At 43.4% G+C, this 12,549-nt stretch overlaps 1 protein-coding gene across 1 annotated transcript in view; it reads right to left on the bottom strand.

Moving 5' to 3' along the window:
- Nucleotides 1-12,549, bottom strand: part of LOC137379590 (adenylate cyclase type 2-like) — a 606,709-nt gene that overhangs the window by 302,996 nt on the left and 291,164 nt on the right. The window contains exon 5 of the mRNA XM_068050644.1: nucleotides 3,270-3,424. Coding sequence (XP_067906745.1) covers nucleotides 3,270-3,424 — 155 coding nt within the window. The remainder of the gene's footprint in view (nucleotides 1-3,269; nucleotides 3,425-12,549) is intronic.

The following is a 12,549-nucleotide window of genomic DNA, read 5'->3' as shown; positions in this document are numbered from 1 at the left end:
CATATCTAACATCACACTAAATTTTTATCTTGTACGCTCTGAAAGGTTATTTAAAGATGTGAAATGCTAGTGCTAATATATTTTGACTTATGTGTTCATCTCACATGACCAGGAACTGAACTGGAGTAACCATATAAATAATGTGGCTACAAGAGCAGGTCAGAGGCTAGGAATCCTGTGGTGAGTAGCTCACCTCCTGATTCCCCAAAACCTGTCCACCATCCACAAGGCACAAGTCAGGAGTGTGATGGAATACTCTCCACTTACCTGGATGGGTGCAGTTCCAACTGAAGAAGCTTGACACATACCTTCAGCTATTCAGCAATGGCAGACACTTCACCCAAACACTGACATTCTTTCATTTCTTTTGCAGGACAAGATGGCACACAATAGAAGGGAGCAGAGCAGAGCTGGCAGAGGACAAGGATGCCCGCATCACCTAAGCCATATGGAGGATATGGTTCTCCGCATCATGAGCTGGTTGTAATGGAGCCGATGGCTTCCGGCGACATTGAAAAGATCGAAGATGCCTCATGCCCTTTCTCAACTCACAACTCACCCTCAATCTGCTACCTGAAAAGCTGCAGTTGGTGTCACCATGGACCTTCTGCTTTCTAACCTACGTTGTCCACCTCCCCCAACCCAACCTTCCACTTCTGATTTTCTACTTTGTGACACCCAATAACTACTGACTGCCCAGCCACATCCGCAACAGCAGGAGGAGGGAGAGCAACAGCTCAGCACTGATGAAGAAGCCTCATGACTTGATTTGACACTCGTAGCCAGCAACTCAGATGCTGTCACTATACATACCTTAGAGGGTGGTATTGAGTTGGTATCTTCATGTGGTGAGCTATGGGCATGAGTGGGCTACAATTAGGCCAGGGGGAAAGGATGGTTCGTGTGCCAGCTCACTAAAGGGTGAAGTCACAGACGAGTTCTGCTGCAGAGGACACAGATGAGAAACTCGATGGGGTGGCATACAGGAAAGCGCTGAAAAGGCACACAAACCAAGCTGCTGGGTGAATAAGCTAGGCTGGAAGGCACCCTCCTGTTACAGTCAAGGAACATGGAGGAGTCTGGCTCCAACTTGGCAGAGGGCAGCATGCAAAGCTTCCCCTCTCCGCAGCCTCTGCTCCATCTCCCTGTTGTGTTGCAGACCCAGTGACACTGCCACTGCAGCCCCCATACCTGTTGCAGACTTTGTATGGACAGGTCACCAAATCCTCTGCTGTCCCTGTAAGGATGCAGCAGCACTCTCTGCCAAATCCAGCAACTCACCACAATACCTCCAGAATACTTCCAGACACTTTGCAATAACATAAGTTCTTCAAAAATCACCTTATCTGCAAGTTGGGTCCTTTAAATAACACTAGTGCAGGACCCATCTTGCAACTGAACTCTTGATCTTTTGTCAGTGACAAGTGAATTTGTCCAATTGAGCTGTGTGGTCCAAATTTGGAAAATGGGCAATACATCAGCCAGTCAGGCTGTAAGAAGTAATAAAGGATGAGTTAGGTTCCTTCCAGCGCACGAAGGGATGCCCAGTTGTGTGCCGTGCAGGCTGCTCCAGAAGCACCTGGTGGTGCAACATGCACCCCCCAGGAGGGTGCGCAGCTTCAGTAGGACCATCTCCAACAGCACTACTGATCTGAATTTCGCACCCTTTAAGTATAAGCACTTCTCGTATTGAGCTTCACACCTTCACATGACACGAACATGTACCAGAATTTGGTCATGGAGGTAACAACCCCTCATAAGACCTTCATGAATGGAATTCCTGATTTTTCCTTCCATACTGGCCATTTTGGAAGGGTGAAGCAGCCCTCATCTTGTAAAGGAGGCTGAACAGTAAGCTGAAGTCTTCGGACGTCCAAGCCAAAATCTAGGTCGGGAACTTTAGATGGGCTCTCGATCTGTCACTGAATGGGCTGGTACATCTACTTTATCCTGACAAACTGGCCACAGGGTGGATCCCAAGATGAATCACTGATGAGGGAAAGTTTAGAATGTTCATTAATGTATTATTGAGCAGACAAGTTGCACTGATTGAATTAAATGCGTCTGTGAAATAAAGCATCTTAATGATTCATACCTAGTCTTATCTTGCCAGCTATTATCTTTGAATAGATTTAAGATACACATAACAGCACATGTAAAAGTTCCAAATATGCGGTTCAGATCAAAAAAGCGTAACATTATTATGCCCCTGCTGTTAGGTGTTGCACAATTACATATTCACCGACAGGAGTCTCCTCCAACACATAAGGGGCATGGGATCCACTTTTAGGAGCAACTGATGTCACTGAACCTGAGAAGGTATTTACAGCAGACCCGAATTAGCAACAATTGGCGGCATCTACTTGGGATACTGTGTACCCTGGTGATAAAGATTTAGGGTGCAGAAATTTGTTCACGTTACACAGACTTACATGATTCCCCACGGGCAGGAATTGCCATGGACTGCTATCTGCATGGCTCATGCAGCATTCATCAATGATATCACTTAAGTGGCCCATGCCACTGCCTGCCTCTGGGTAATCGACCTAGTCCACATAGTGAACAAACTGCTTCCTTAAATGTTTAATGTTTTAAAGTGAATGAAACAGAAACAATGATATTTAAAAAGGTGAAGTTGAATTAGCAAAGTTTATGAATGAGGAGAACAATGCAGACAGGAAGAGGAGCAATATAAATGGGAAGAACATTCAGAATAAGAGCAATGTAATGAGGCTTGCATTGATGAAAGAGGAGTGCAGATTGTGGGAATAGAGGGAAAGACATAAATTTGAAGCCAGAAAATGGGAGAAAGAGCAGCAGTGTACTCTTGAACTGACAGATACTTGCATTGGTATCTTGTGGCAACGAGCTTGTATAAATGGGGTGGAGGAATTCCGGGACTACCATTTTATTTAGTCAAATCTTATTCCAAATTTTAAAAAGACAGCTGATACTGATAGTTGTATTCAGACACCTGACTTTTAACCATAAGTGGAACAAAAAGGAATGGGGCAACCAACGCTCAAAATAACTAAGCATGAAAATGCTCTCTGCGTATCTTCATTTTAATCAGATAACAGTTTGGACTGTGATATTATAAAGTGTGTTTTTTTCAAGGTTTTTGATTTAATTCTTGAAGTGTACAGACAGAAATCATACGAGAAAAATAATCATCAGCAACTAAAATGACTGAATAGTTTTACAACAACAACATCAAGATATGTTTTTCCTATATCTTTTTCAAACTTTTAAGAAGAAATGAAAAGTACCTCACATTTGTGTGCCTCTTCACATACAAATTGTGAAAGTTATTTGTATTTTCCAGCTGGCAGTGACCAGACCTAGGTCCTTGTAATCTCTGAATGATTTCAGCCTTCATCTCCATGGCAATATGTGCAGGAAGCAACGACAGCAACAAACGTTCCTTTAGAAAGAGAGAGAAATGAACAATACAAATTAAAATGTTATAACCCGACACCTTCTCATCTTTTGCATATTATCAAGTCATTTGCATAGAAACAGAGGTGGCAAAATTAAGCTCCACTGCACTGGCATTTACAGCACTACAGGTGCCATTCCAGTACCAAAATGGCATCTGCAACACTTCCGGCGTGGTCCATGCTGAACACCATCTTGATCAGCATGTTAGTGCAGGCAATATGTGTGTGCACTGGAAGTAAGCAGAGTGAGCAGATCATAATACCAGTCAGCATCTGATGCAAATTTGATGTCAGCCCTGCCATTTTGAACCTTTTTGCTCTAGTTAATGCCCTCAGTTAAACACGCACAGCTGACCACATGTCTTCAGCAGCACAAAGGACTTTCCACCAGTGCGAGTTAGTTGCTGATTACTTTCGACTAGCTCTGTTTGAGTTTGTGGAAGTGCTGGGTGTTTTGAGGAGTTGCTCATAGTTGGTAAAGTCTGCCAGCAGCAGTGCTGCACTTGGGGAAGGCATTGCTTCTGAATGCAAACGTTCTGAGTTCACCACTTGCTCCCAGTCATGGCGGCTATAGATGCAGTCCCCCATTGGCTGCAGCATGAGATGGAGATGGTGCAGAGGCAACAAATAAGATAACAAGTTGCTCACAGAGGGAACAAGAGGAGGGGGAGCAGGCCTTTAAGCAGGAGGCCTCTCCCACCCAGGGTTTTCCAGGAGCACTTCTCCTACCTCCACCCAAGACAGAAGCAGTGTGCTCGCCTTCTGCAATCCATGAAGGAGGTGCTCACAGATCACTGCCGCATCTTGCAATGAGATCTGTAGCCTCAGAGCAGAATGAGGACAGCGCTGCCAGTGGCTGAGAAGGTGAATGTGGCCCTCAATTTCTTCTTGACTGGACCCTTCCAGGTTGGAACAAGCGACATAGCTAACATCTCCCAGTTCACCATCCATTGCTGTGTCAGAGAGGTGACAGAGTCTCTGCATGCCAGGAAAGGAGATTTTGTTGTCTCCTTTCTGAACAGAAAGAAGCAGGCACAGTGCGCAAATGGATGTGCCAGGTAGCAGGCTTCCCCATGGTGCAGCGTGCCATCAACTGCACACACATAGCTTTCAGGTGCCACATCTCAACAGTGAGGTATACTGCATCGGTTACCACTCCTTGAATGTGCCATTGATGTGCGACCACGCTCAGCTAGGTATGCTGGTAAATGTCCACTATCCTGGCAAAAGTCATGTTGCATTCGTTCTCCACTCGTCCACCGTTCCAACAATCTTGCAGACACCATGTCAAACCAGAGGCGACTGATGGGCGTCAAGGGCTATCCACTCTGCATGTGGCTATTGACTCTTCTCAACAACACAACTCAACATGGCCAGAATTCACTTAATGAGAGCCATGCTGCCACAAGAAACATAATTGAGCAGACGATTGAGGTGCTGATGCAACAGTTTTGCTGCCTTGACCGCTCTGGAAAAGCCGTCCTTTACTCGCTAGAGTGGGGTCTAATTCGTGGCTATCTGTTGCATCCTCCACAACCTGGGTGGTGCAACAGGACTGGAGAATTGCAAATGTTGCACCCATTTTCAAAAAATGGTTTAGTTTAGTTTAGAGATACAGTGCTGAAACAGGCCCTTCGGCCCACCGAGTCTGTGCCGACCATCAACCACCCATTTATACTAATCCTACACTAATTCCATATTCCTACCACATCCCCACCTGTCCCTATTACCTACTTATACTAGGGGCAATTTATAATGGCCAATTTACCTATCAACCTGCAAGTCTTTGGCATGTGGGAGGAAACCGGAGCACCTGGAGGAAACCCACACAGACACAGGGAGAACTTGCAAACTCCACACAGGCAGTACCTAGAATTGAACCCGGGTCGCTGGAGCTGTGAGGCTGTGGTGCTAACCACTGCACCACTGTGGTGTAAGGATAAGGCCAGCAAGTACAGTTCAACCTTGCTGGTGAGAAAGCTTTTGGTGATGATAATCCAGGACAAAATTAACAGTCACTTGGACAATTGTTGATTAATTAAGGAAATCCAGCACAGATTAGTTAAAGGCAAATCATGTTTAATTAACTTGATTGAGATTTCTGATAAGATAACAGGTAGGGCTGATGAAGGTAATGTGGTTGAGGTGGTGTACATGGACTTCCACAAAACAGACATGTCAGTAAAGTTAAATCCCATGGAACAAAAGAGACAGTGGCTGCATGGATACGTGGTTTGCTGAGTGACAGGAGAGAGAGTAATGGTGACCGTTGTTTATCGGACCGGAGGAAGGTATACAGTGGGGTTCCTCAGGGGTCGTTGCTAGCACCACTGTTTTTCTTGATCTACATTAATGACCAAGATTTGAGTGTGCAGGCCACATTCAAAAGTTGCAGATTACTCAAAACTTAGATATATTGTGAACTGTGAGGAGGATAGTGATAGACTCCAAGAGGACATAGGCTGGTGGAATGGGTGGACACGTGGCAGATGACATTTAATGCAGAGAAGTGTGAAGTGATACATTTTGATAGGAAGACTGGGGAAAAGCAATTTTAACTGAAGGATACGATTCTTAAGGGGGTGCAGGAACAGAGGGACCTGGGAGGTGTATTTGCATAAATTGTTGAAGCTGGCAGGGCAGGTTGAGAAAGTGGTTAATAAGGCATATGGGATCCTGGGCTTTATATATTGAGGCTTGGAGTAGAATTATGGTGACCCTTTATAAAATACTGGTTAGGTTTCAACTGGAGTACTGTGTCTAATTCTGGGCACCACACCTTTGGAAGGATGCGCAGGCATTAGAGCGGGTGAGAAACATAGAAACATAGGAACAAAGGAGCAGTAGTAGGCCATTCAGCCCATTGAGCCTGCCCCGCCATTCAATACAATCATGGCTGATCATCTACTTCAATGCCCTTTTCCCACACTATCCTCATACCCCTTGTGTCATTGGTATTTAGAAATATGTCAATTTCTGCTTTAAACATACTAAATGACTGAGCTTCCACAGCCCTCTGGGGTAGAGAATTCCAAAGATTCACAACCCTATGAGTAAAGAAATTTCTCCTCATCTCTGTCCTAAGTGGCTTCCCCCTTTTGAAATTGTGTCCCCATGTTCTATACTCTCCAACCAGGGGAAACATCTTATCTGCATCTACCCTGTCTATCCCTTTAAGTATTTTGTAGGTTTCAATGTGATCACCTCTCATTCTTCGAAACTCAGGTTTAAGTAGTGCAGGCTTGCTTTAAGTGATGCTGGCTCCACACATACTTGGGCCCCCGGCTGAGGCATGTAGCCATTCAGCAGCACACTCAACATTGAGCTACACTTCACAATCATTATAATTAGCAGGTAGCACAAAGTTTGCATGCTGCCTGCATTATTTTGAACGGGTGCGAGTTAATCCCTCCACTCGATTTTGTGGTTTCCCCAATTTAGCCCACAAACTGAATATACATGACCCAAATGAAAAGCAATGTTCCTTAAATCTTATTTTAATTGATTTACTCCATACAATCTTAAGCAATTTTTGTGCATATTACTTTTAATTCAGCTAAAATACTCTTTTATGTTATATAGATGACATGGTAGAATGGGTAATGAATATTTTGTTTGAAGAGCACATTTGCTTTTTGTTTCGACATCACTTTTGATGTTTCTCTCCACTTTGAACATTTTTGATACACTTCTAAATTTAAAAAATGCATCAGAGGAAAGACCAGTAAGTACTTGCCTCAACAGCCATCTTTCATCTTAGCACAGAAACTGCACCAAATGTACTTATATTTTGAGAAATATGCTTATTACATTCAATGCCATAACATCAAAATAAGCTAATCTTTTTCATGTGGTTCCTAGTGATGCTATGCACCCAGAGCTGTTTGATCTGACTCAAATCAATATCCTGTTGCATTGGTACTTTCCAGCTTTAGTTAAAATTTTGAATTAATTTTCCTGTAAATCATTTCTAATTTTAATGCCCAGTGAAGAATATATATATGGCACAGATTCCACTTTTATTGCAACCACTGATAGGCTGGACGAGACATTTGATGGCAATGCATTCATTTCTCAAGCACTTAAAGTCTCCAAAATGGCAGGCAAGAAGCATGTGCTCATTACAAGTGGAAATACACTTGCTACTATATTGGCATGGCAAAAAATGCAGACACCGGACAACAGGCAGGGAAAGGGATGGTGATACGGAGGGGGCAATAAAGGAGCCTAATGCCTGTTTCAGGCCCCTTGTCCAAAATTGTGTTGACCTAAACATAACCAGTGCTGGGCTAGCTACATCATGAAAACCAGGTCTATATGTGCCCTAACCAGTGACCTTAAAAGGGTCCTCTTGAGGCTGTCATCAAAAAAGCTTTAAGTTTTAAAATAACTTATCTGAATTTGGAGCTGGGTGGAGCAGGAATGCATTAAAACTGTTGATTGCCCCTCTTGATCACTGCCTCAACCCGTCCCAATATCCTGATTACTCCCTCACCCCCCCAGCCTGATCAACACTCTCCCAGTCACCGTAAAGTCAACTGTCGCAAATTTGTCATGAGTTACCTGCCATGGCTAGAATTTAGTTGGGCTGGGACGTGAGAGGGGTGGTAAAATGGTGGTGGAAGGCATCGGGAGGGAAGCCCAATGTGTTCTCCCCACCACTGGATATTACCAGCAGCGGGAATGTTAGCAGCCCGGCCAGGGGCAGGCGGCCAATTACAGTAATTAATTGGCCTATTGACAGCCATTTTACCAGGGAGCTGGGATCTTATGAGCCTCAGGATGGCCCTCCTCACTGTATGGTGAGTCCATCAGCTACATCGTGGCGACCTCCCAGCGGCTTCCCAGGGTTGGGGGGGGCCTTCCTTTCCAGAGGTTCCTTGGCCTACGGTGGGGCCCAACGGTGGCAATGGCTTCCTCTGCAGCTGCAGACCCAATGTTGTCACTGGAGGGTTGGCCCTGCCACATCATAAAAATGTTCCACTTATCTGCAAAGGCGGCCTCTCCTTTCCCTTGCAGCCTCAGCAGTGGCCACCTCTATCAGTGGCGCTGCTGAGGCTGCAAAACTGCTGGCCCTCTGATTGAGCCGGCAGCTCAGAGAGGCAGGCAGCTGCCACCAGTAAAATCATCGCTGCTCTTTGCTGTTCGCCAGCACAGGCTTGGGACCTGTATTTGGTCCTGCTGGCGGGAACCACGGCGTGCCAGTACAATTCTGGCTAATAATCTCCAAGAAATTGATCCTCACGCATGATCTTGCAGGAGGGCTCTCAAAACTCAAGATTTTTATCAGTCTTTCTGCACATGCACACCCAGTTCAAGACTGCTCATACATACCTGATTGGTCATACCCATACATGTGAATTGACTCCAGACAGCAGAACGCAGAGGACAGCACAAGTTCATTACATTCTGGTACTCAGGCTGTATCACTAACAATATGCTATTCCGATGCATCAGTGGCTCACCATCATCTAAATGGTCCCATTGTGTCTTTTGCAAAAGTGTTCTTCTTGCAACTAAGCTATAATTGCTAAATCTCAGACAAACATACGAATTAGGAGCAGGAGTAGGCCACTCGGCCCCTCGAGCCTGCTCTGGCATTCAATAAGATCATGGCTGACTGATTGTAACCTCAACTCCACATTCCCGTCTACCCCTGATAACCTTTCACCCCTTGCTTATCAAAAATCTATCTACCTCTGCTTTAAAAATATTTAAAGACTCTGCTTCCACTGCCTTTTGAAGAAGAGAGTTCCAAAGACCCATGACCCTCTGAGACAAAAGATTTCTCCTCATCTCTGTCTTAAATGGGTGACCCCTTATTTTTAAATCGTGACCCCAAGTTCAAGATTCTCCCACAAGGGGAAACATCTTTTCCACATCCACCCTGTCAAGATCCCTCAGGATCTCCATTCAGAAATGGGAGGCATGGAGTAAAACAGCAGTTTCAGTTCATTAAAGGGACTGTAGCTAATCCAATTTGTTTTGGTCAATGATTCCTACGTTATTGTAAATTAAGGTGTTGTTCAGCAGCAAAGATCCAGCTGTTGTTCTCATCACCATAATCAGATTAGCCACATTCTTGTTTTCAAAAGAACTTAAGAAATAGGAGTAGAAATCTGTCCCCTTGAGCCAGAATCACACAACAGTACAGCACAGAAGTAGGCCATTCAGCCCATCAAGTCTGCACTAGCTCTTTCAAAGAGCAATCTAGTTACTCCAACACCTCCATTCTTTCCCCATATCCCAGCAATTTTTTCTCCTTCAAATATTTATCCAATTCACTTTATTATTAAACCTACATCCATCACCTCTCATGCAGTGCCTTACAAATCCCAACCACTCATTCCGTAAAAAAGATTTCCCTCATTTTCTGGTTCTTTTGACAAACTCCTAAAATCTGTGTGCTCTGGTCATCGATCCTTCAGCCATTGGAAGTAGTTTCTCTTTATTCATTCTATCTAAACCCTTTGTGATTTTAAACACGTCTATCAAATCTTCTCTTAGCCTTTTCCACTCTTAAGGAGAACATCTTCTACTTCAACTCCACTTTCTCACTCTATCCCCATATTCCTTGATTCTCTTAGTGTGCAGAAATATATATTTTCTAATAGTTGTGCTGCTGTGATTCAGGCTCCAAGCACAGCATAGGCATAGGAGGCAGAAAGCAGCTCTACAGGCTTCAGACAATGCAAGGCAGCTTGAGGCTCAAGTCGGCAAAGCAACATGCTTTGGTGGGCTCCACTTGCAGTATCCTCTGCATTTGTCTCTCCGGAGTCCAGGCACATGCGCAGGCACGACTGTTAAAATGCACATCTGTAGTCCTGAAATGCGTACGCATGCGCAGAAGATCTGGCATACCTTGCAAGTAATCACTCCACCCAGTTTTTGGAAGATTTTGGATACAGAACTGTCAATCAAAATAGAATATTACCCAGAAATCTGTCTCATTCACCAACTCCATAAATGAGAGATACTAGGCTGATAAACATGACACTCTGTCTGTTGAGACAGAAGGCACAACTGATAACAGGTAGGATTTTTAAAAAGTTTTTTGTAAGGCATTTTCAGATGCAGTAATATAGTTTTTTCAATGAAATCTGACCTGTTAGAAATTAAATAAGCTACTAATGAAGTTTATAAACCAACTGTCAATCTATATTGATTTATGTTTGAAAAAAGAGCAACTCATGATTTTTACACAAAGCCTCTTAATTTTTAAGTTTGTACCTTGATTTATGAGTCCATGGGGTTGGCATATCTGTTTTCCTTAAATGAAAGATACTGCTGGCAAAGCAGCAGCTGCCTCCTCACCTTGAACTGCCTGGGGTCACCCAGCAGGTGCCTGCAGCTCACTGGTTTCAGTTAAATGAGGGCTAAGGCCCAAATGAGGTGCATCTCGGCCCTTCCATTCAAATGAAAGGATTGTTCCTTATGTCCATCTCACATTGGTCTCGGCCATTAATTTCAAACCAGTTCAAATATCGTAATTCACACACATCAACACTGGGATCAGCTCATCCCACATTAGCCTGATATTAATCTACTATCTGACAGCAGTGAATTTTAAGTCAGGCTCCCAATTGCATTGTGGGTGCTTGATATAAATATGTTGACAAAGGGTCGATCTCTTCAGAGACTTGGACACCCCAATATCTGTCACAGTAAAAGTAGCAATGTGTGTATATTATCTAAATCTTGAGAGATTGCAGAGCTCTGAGATGCTGAGGGATCTGGGTGCCCGAGTGCATGAATCACAAAAAGTTAGCCTGCAGGTACAGCACGTAATTAAGAAAGCTAATAGAATGTTATCGTTTATCAAGAGGGGAATTGAATACAAAAGTAGGGAGGTTATGCTTCAGCTATATAGGGAATTGGTGAGATCACTCACTATCACCCGAGAGATAGAAATTATCAATATGCCAGAACCTGAATTGTTAAAACCATGTGTTGTGGAAGCAGCAGTTAAGGGGTTAAAGATTGTACAGACAGGGAAGCTTGCCACCAATCAAGAACAAAGCAGTAATGGAAATTTGAATACTACAAGTTTTACCAACAACTATATGCTTATTGAGATTAACATTCCCAAAGTACTACAAATTGATGCGAGAGAAACTACAACCCCATTTGACAAAATGTAACCAAAATAAATGCAATTTTTAATAGTACCTCATCCAGTTGGAACCACCCCCACCCCTCACCATGTGACCATAACAAATGTAAAGGGTCCTCTTCGCAAGAGTGATGATAACATGATAGAATTTCATATTCAGTTTGAGGGTGAAAAATTTGGGTCTGAAACTAGTGTCTTTAAACTTAAATAAAGGCAATTACAGGGTATGAAGACAGAGTTGGCTAAAGTGGACTGGGAAAAGAATTAAAGGAAAGACAGTAGAGCAGCAGTGGCATACATTGAAGGAGATATTTCATAACTTTCAACAAAGATATATTTCATTGAGAAAGAACGATTCTATGGGAAGGATGTACCAACTGTGGATAACTAAGGAAGTTAAGGATGGTATCAAATTGAAAGAAAAGTCGTACAATGCTGCAAAGATTAGTGGTGGCCAGAAGATTGGGAAAATTTTGGAAACTAGCAAAGGATGACTAAAAACAGAGGGAGAAATTAGACTATAAGAGTAAACTAGCAAGACATATAAAAAAACAGACAGTAAGAGCTTCCACAAGTATATAAAAAGGAAGAGAATAGCTCAAGTAAGCATTGGTCCCTTAGAGGATGAGAGTGGGGAATTAATAATGGGAAACAAGTATTCTGTATCTGTCTTCACGGTAAAGACACAAAAAGCATCCTAAGAATAGAGGAAAATCAAGAGGCAAAAGGGAGGCAGGAACTTGAAACAATCACTATCGCCAGAGAAAAAGTACTAGGACAACTAATGGGGCTAATGGCTGACAAGTCCCCTGGACCTGATGGCCTGCATCCTAGGGTCTTAAAAGACACGGCTGCAGTGATAGTGGATGCATTGGTTGTAATCTTCCAAAATTCCCTAGATTCTGAAAAGGTATCAGCAGATGAAAAACTGCAAATATAACACTTCTATTCAAGAAAGGAGGGAGACAGAAAGAGGGAAACTATAGGCTAATTGGC

This window comes from Heterodontus francisci, chromosome 2 (genome assembly GCF_036365525.1).
Source record: "Heterodontus francisci isolate sHetFra1 chromosome 2, sHetFra1.hap1, whole genome shotgun sequence".
In the NCBI taxonomy this organism is placed as follows: domain Eukaryota; kingdom Metazoa; phylum Chordata; class Chondrichthyes; order Heterodontiformes; family Heterodontidae; genus Heterodontus; species Heterodontus francisci.
The sequence above is the reverse complement of the archived record's forward strand: the minus strand, read 5'-3'. Positions and strand labels throughout refer to the sequence as shown.